General features: G+C 43.3%; 1 protein-coding gene across 1 annotated transcript in view; it reads right to left on the bottom strand.

Moving 5' to 3' along the window:
* dock4b (dedicator of cytokinesis 4b) overlaps positions 1–7,500 on the bottom strand; it is a gene marked incomplete at its 3' end in the record, with an annotated part of 397,129 nt that overhangs the window by 33,445 nt on the left and 356,184 nt on the right. Inside the window, 2 exon segments of the mRNA XM_084331105.1 lie at positions 58–139; positions 7,331–7,451. Of these exon segments, the coding sequence (XP_084187231.1) occupies positions 58–139; positions 7,331–7,451 (203 nt within the window).

Genomic DNA, 7,500 nt, shown 5'->3' with positions numbered 1-7,500 from the left:
GGATGGACAACACAAGAGGTGGAATGGAGGTGGGTTGTGGTGGTAAGAGGCTCTTACCTCTGGCGCTGGAGGGGGCGGAGCTGGTGACGTTAGGGGAGGCCGAGTGGTTGGAGCTGAGGCTCGAGGTAGACGGACTGGGCTGGGAAGACAAACGCTGAACCTTCATTATCATCATCATCATCATCATCATCATCATCATCATCATCATCATCATCATCATCATCATCATCATCATTCTCCTCATACTCGTTAACATCATCATCATCATCATCATCATCATCATCATCATCATTCTCCTCATACTCGTTAACATCATCATCATCATCATCATCATCATCATCATTCTCCTCATACTCGTTAATATCATCATCATCATCATCATCATCATTCTCCTCATACTCGTTAACATCATCATCATCATCATCATCATCATCATCATCATCATCATTCTCCTCATACTCATATTCCATTTGGGAGTTCTAGCACTGGATTGGATTCGTTGACCGGCAGCCATGGTTACGTGACGTCACCATTGGAATGTTGAGTTGTGAACGATTCTAATCACACAGCTTTGATCGTGCTGCACCTCATTAGGGTCGATGACCCAATCGCTACTGGTTTCTGAACACAAGGCGAGGAGGAGCGCCACACTGGCATGATGCACCACCATGTCTCCTTTCACATAGAGACACATGCTCCATCCTGCCAGGTAGCGTGAATACTTTCCCTAAGCGGGTTGTACTTCTGCGCGATCTGATTGGCCACTGACGTTTCTGGTCATGTGACATCTGCGCCAATCGTGTGACGCCTAGTTCTGCGCCTATTTCTGCCTCGACCAGCAGCAAACTACCTAACGCCTAGTTTATCACTGGTTAGACTTAGGCGACTCTTTCGAAGTTGGTTAAGGTTAGAGTTTGGAATCAGGGCTGGCGTTCTATCGCCCTGCTCTAAAGACAAACTCTAACCTTAACCAACTTCGAAAGAGCGCCTAAGCTTAACCGGTGGCAGAACTTGCCGTCACACGATTGGCGCGACCAGAAACATCAGTGGCCAATCAGAGCGCAGAACGCGAACGCGGAACTGGAAATCCGTTGGTAAAAGTATTCAGGCTGCCAGGTACTCCACATCCAGCCAGCCAGGTACTCCACATCCAGCCAGCCGGCCGGCACAGGCCAGGATTCGGAAGTGGGCCAAATCGAGTTTAGATCACTGCCCATCTCAAGTGAGCTCTCTGGAAAGGCTACACAAAAGGAATTTGATCAACGGCAATTTGGTCCGCCGCACAGGGTCCTGACAAAGCCGAGGGAGAAAGAGAGTCTGAGTGATGGAGTCGGATTGGAAGAGAGAGAGAGAGAGAGAGAGAGAGAGAGAGAGAGAGAGAGAGAGAGAGAGAGAGAGAGAGAGAGAGAGAGAGAGAGAGAGATATGGGCCGAGGAGAGGAGGGGGAAGAAAAAAGCAATAGATTAAGAGAGAGACGTATGGAGAGTGAGAGAGATAGGGGAGCAGGGAGGGCATGTGCCCTCAATCTGCTATCTAAAAGAGCTGGAGTGTGTGTGTGTGTGCGTGTGTGTGTGTGTGTGTGTGAGTGTGCGCGCGCGCGCGCGTGTGTGTGTGTGTGTGTGTGTGCGTGTGCGTGTGCGTGTGCGTGCGTGTGTGTGTGTGTGTGAGAAAAAGAAAAAGAAAGAGGGACATATACAGTAGATAGAGAGAGCGACAGTGTGAGAGAGAAATATATATATAGAGACGTCGTGTCTGTGTGAGGGAGACAGAGCATGGTGTTAATTTCGTCAGCTATTTAAAATGTTAGTCTTAGTCATGTGTCAAATGCTCTTTTTCGTTTTCATCATATTTAGTCACCTTCATCTATTTTTCGTTTAGTCACGTTTTAGTCAACTACAGGTCTGAGCATTTTAGTCTTAGCCTTTTTTGTTTAGTCTCGATTTAGTCTTTTTTGTTTAGTCTAGCCACTCAGTTAAAGCCTCATAAATTGGCGTGAGCTTTAAAAAATAAATTAATAAAAAAAAAGCGAATGTTAGTGCTAGCTGGTTAGACTTATGTAAGCTATTTAACACTATGATCGCCGGGGACGAGTTAAGACGAGTCATTCCTAGCCATGCTCATTCTGCCGAAGACGCCGTAACTCGTCTTTGATGTCAATATTTCAAAAATCTGTGACCGAAATCATATTTCCCCTCCGGAGCCCTGAGACACACTGCAAAGCTCCACTCAACTCTCTAGCGGTTCAAGAGCGCCATCTGGTGGCCGATCGGCAGATCGCCAACCGGAAAATGAGCCTTTGAACCGGAAGTGCTCATCCATATGTGGTCCGGGCACTCGCTATCGTTAGAGAGACTCCGTCTTGACACAGTGAACATCGATCGGTGCAAATAACTCGAAAAAACAACATGATTTGGACGTATATACTATTATACAACCTGGAAATGGATCGGGCATTTCTCCATCCCATAATAGAAAAAATTCTGTTCCACGCTGCCAGCGGCGCGAGGAAGCCACGGTAAGATTCAGCGTTATATTCTAACGTGTTCCATATAAACTGCTATGATGAACATATGACCCACTCTGGATGAATCATCTAACGCTGCCCACGGAATTATAAACGATCCCCCGCCCATCCGGTCATCATCAGATGACACGTAGTAACTTCTAGAACCACGTCCAGTTGAAATTTTTTATCTCGCGCCGATTGCTATCAAACTGTATTTCATCATCAATATAATGCATTTGGAGCTATAAATCAAGTTCTGGAGAAAGCTGCAGAAAACGATAAAAACATACTTATACTTTAGACCATATTTTAGTATGAATATGTGAATGAAAAAGTTTAACGTTGCTACACCCTGAACAATACATATAGGACATTGAATGGGCCATAATAATGGCAATTTAGCAATAGAATTTAAAAAGTTATAGCCCTGCAAAGAAGGGGAACTTCTCCATAGACAAATAGAGCTGGCGAGGGATGGTAAATTATGAATTTAACCCATGGCGATCAAAGTGTTAATGTGTTCTATGTTATTATTGATGCTGACGTTATCAGGTGGAGTTGCAGGGCGTGCGCCTGTGACAGGTCCGTTGTTGTGTCGTGGGGTGGAAAGGGGGAGAAAACCGTTATGTTGATGATCAGATAGCAATTCTCCCGTGATTTTATTTGACTATAGTTTGAAAGTATAGGCAGAAGACAGAGCATGGTGGGACGGTGTGAGAGAGAAATAGAGAGCCGGTGTATCTGTGTGAGGGAGACAGAGCGTGGTGGGTGGAGAAAACACCATTACTTTCCTCCAAATGTATGTCACCTTGTTACAATCACAGATACTGTCTGACAGGCACAGTCAAAAATACAGCTACTTTTATAATATAGTAAAGTAGCTGTAAATTTATAAAGGCAGACTCTGTAAATTACCACCTTATAGCTCATCCATAGTTGATGGTAAATAGACTGTATATATTAGGGCTGTCCCCGACTAAGGATTTGGATGGTCGACTATGATTGGCCAAAATGTGCCGTTAGTCGACTATTGGTCGACAAAAAAAAGTATAATATTTTTTAATTCTTTTTTTCTTTTTTTTCTTTTTTTTTAATTGTTGTATCATTCCATTTGGGCTGTGGGGGGTGCTTAATGTCTGAAGGAGTCGACTGAAGGCTTCTTGTCCTCTGCAAAAGCATGCAATTGGTCCACTGATGGATACATCTTGATATTTGTCTAGTCTAGTGTGTTCATTAGATGGGTGAAATCCTCTTTCAGTGCCTCTGTGCCTGTTTTCGTAGGCAGTTCGCCTCTGGTATGCGTGCCATTAGCGCTTCTAGGCCTCTTTTCTTTTGGAACCGAAAACCGGTTCTAATAGGAACCGGTTCCTAACTTCCGGTTCTGCATACATATTTGCATTTCGATTCTTGAAAAAAAGAATATATATATATATATATCTTTTTTTTTTTTAAACTTTGTTAATTAACCCTTTCACTGCCACACGACAGAAGGTTAGCCCTTTACGATCACACAACCGACGGCGATGCTCCATCATTAGCATCATTAGCTCCGCAAATGCGGAGCTAATGATGCTAATGATGGAGCATCGCCGTCGGTTGTGTGATAGTAAAGGGCTAACCTTCTGTATTGTCACAGTGAAAGGGTTAACCGGCTGTCGTGTGGCAGTGAAAGGGTTATTAATACCCTAGTTACAGCACAGCAACCAAATTAAACTGTATCAAGTCAACTGAGCAATGTGAATAGTATGAAAAAAATTATAAATTTTCAACAACAAAAAAATTCTCCTGCGAAATAAGCTGTGACCTGTTTTGACCTGCACCTCAAAGAATCGGAATCGGAACCGGAATCGTTCAAATCCAAACGATGCCCAACCCTACACTTGACACGCTCCAGTGTCTAGTTCTTCAGGCTCCCCTAGTAGCTAGAACTAGTCTTGAAAGGCCGGCTTTTGTTTTAAATTGATTGTGTGTGTTTTGTAACCTCATGTTGTGTACACTCTGCACCATTGAAAATGAGGGACTCCCTCAATGACTTCCAAATGTATATATAAAGTATAAAGATACAGTATATTATTAACCTATTGACTTGTAAATTATATATATCATAGGCTATGGATATATTTTACACAACACGATATATTATATATAAAATACATATTTTATATATCATAAATAAATATATATATAAACATCTACAACTAAATCAAAACAAATGCGAAATAATCCTCTTCGGTCTCACCACCCTTACCAACAGCCTTGGCAACCTGTCCTCCCTGGTCAAGCCTTATGTCAAGAACCTAGGTGTCATTTTTTATCCACAATTTTAATTTGACAGACAAGTGAACTCAGTGGTAAAGGCATGTTTTTTCCAACTACGCACCATTGCCAAACTCAAAGCCCTTCTCTCCCCTGCAGACCTTCAGAGAGTCATCCACGCCTTCATTTCATCTAGATTAGACTACTGCAACTCCCTCTATATAGGCATTAACCAGTCTTCCCTGTCCCGCTTACAACTGGTACAAAACGCCGCTGCCAGACTGTTGACCGGAACCCGCAAGAGAGACCACATCACCCCTGTCCTTGCCTCCCTTCCTTGGCTCCCAGTATGCTACAGGATAGATTTTAAGGTTCTCCTATTTGTTTTTAAAGCCCTTAATGGTCACCCCCCCTCCTACATCTCAGACCTCCTATCCCCCTATTCCAACACCAGGTCCCTCAGGTCAGCCGATCAGAGGCGCCTGACAGTCCGGAGGTCTAACCTCAAGCTCAGGGGGGGCCGTGCCTTTGCTGTCGCAGCCCCTGAACTGTGGAACAGCATCCCCACCTCCATTAGGCTCGCCCCCTCGATAGATGCCTTCAAATCGAGGCTCAAAACCCACTTCTACCTACTAGCCTTTCCCGTTCACTGACTCATGCCCTGTTTTCCTATGTGTTTGCCTGTGTGCCCTCCCATAAAACGGAGTGTGATTCTTGTCATTATGTGTACCTACCCTCTGTACAGCACTTTGGTTGACACGCGTCATGTGAAATGTGCTATATAAATAAATCTGATTGATTGATTGATCTATGCTACTCATAGTGGTCAAATACAAGGACATATGTGTATATGAGTGTGTGTGTGTGTGTGTGTGTGTGTGTGTGTGTGTGTGTGTGTGTCTGGAGGAGGGGGGGGGGGGGGGGGCAGATATGAACCCGGTTTAGGGTAAAGGGTGTAGTGGTAGGGAATAGGATACTAAACTAGGGATGTCCCGATCACATTTTTTTGCTCCCGATCCGATCCCGATCATGTGATTTTGAGTATCTACCGATACCGATCTTTCCCGATCCGATCACTTTTTTTTTTTTTTTTTTTTTTAATAATAATTTTTTTTTTTTTTTTTTTTTTGACAATAAATAAATGAATGATCATATGCAATTTAAAACCAAAACTAAGGCTTCAGTATGAGTTTAAGACGTGAACATTGTCATGTTTGTTAAATAAAAAAAAAAAATACAAAAAAAAATACCGAAAATCAGATCGGATCGGGACATCCCTATACTAAACCGGTTTAGGGTAAAGGGTGTAGGGGTAGGGAATATGATACAACACCGGTTTAGGGTAAAGGGTGTAGGGGTAGGGAATATGGTGTTAGGTGGAAATGGTTAAAATGTGAGCTCCCGGTACTTTGACAATGCAAATGTTATATTATATCCTATGCCACTTAGTTTACTTTGGCCGGCAGCTGACATTATTTTTCCTCGACCAAATCCACTGACCTGCCTTTTGATGCTCGTTCCGACATCTCATTTACCATGTTAACAAGTGTTAACACTATGATCGCCGCGGACGAGTTTTCACGTCATTCGGAGCCATGCTCATTCTGCCGAAGACGCCGTAACTCGTCTTTGATGTCAATATTTCAAAAATCTGTCATCGAAATCATATTTCCTTTCTGGAGCCCTGAGATGTACTGGTGAGCTCCACTCAACTGTCTAACGGCTCAAGAGCGTCATCTGGTCAAGAGGGAGGGGTGCGCCAAACAGGAAGTGCTCATCCATATGTGCTCCGGGCACTCGTGATCGGTAGCCGGACTCCAACTCAACACACTGGATGATCAATCGCTTGCCCTAACTCAATAAACAACGTTATTTGGACGTATATAGTATTATACAACCTGGAAATGGTTCATCAGGATCAACATCCCATAATCGAAAACGGTCTACTCCACGCTGATCGTCCAACGGCGCGAGGAACATACGGTAAGATTCAGCGTTATTTTCTAACCTATTCCATATAAACTGCTATGATGAACATATGACCCACTCATGAATCATCTAACGCTGCCCACGGAATTATAAACGATCCCCCGCCCATCCGGTCATCATCAGATGATACGTAGTAACTTCTAGAAGTACGTCCAGTTGAAATTTTTCATCTTGCGCCGATCGCTACCAAAACTGTATTTCATCATCAATATAATGCATTTAGGGCTATAAATCACGTTCTGAAGAAAGCTGCAGAAAACGATAAAAACATACTTATACTTTAGACCATATTTTAGTATGAATATGTGAATGAAAAAGTTTAACGTTGCTACACCCTGAACAATACATATAGGACATTGAATGGGCCATAATAATGGCAATGTAACAATAGAATTTAAAAAGTTATAGCCCTGCAAAGAAGGGGAACTTCTCCATAGACAAATAGAGCTGGCGAGGGATGGTAAATTATGAATTTAACCCATGGCGATCAAATGGATGGACTATTCACGAACACTGTTTATTTATGGTAATACCGTTGTGGTATTGTATGTTTTTTTGTAACAATTTGGTACTAAATACCTGCATGTTGAAGACCTCGTCGGAGCTCTCCGATTGGCCCGTGATGTTGCTGACTTCATTGGACGCCTGAGATGACAGAGAGGACGAGGAGTAGCGATTCACCGCCGGATAGCTGAGAGGACTGGAGAGAGAGAGAGAGAGAGACACACAGAAAGAGTCAGAGTACAATC

This window comes from Notolepis coatsorum (genome assembly GCF_963971535.1).
Source record: "Notolepis coatsorum genome assembly, chromosome: 15".
NCBI classification, from domain to species: Eukaryota; Metazoa; Chordata; class Actinopteri; order Aulopiformes; family Paralepididae; genus Notolepis; species Notolepis coatsorum.
This window is presented reverse-complemented; position numbering and strand designations above follow the sequence as displayed.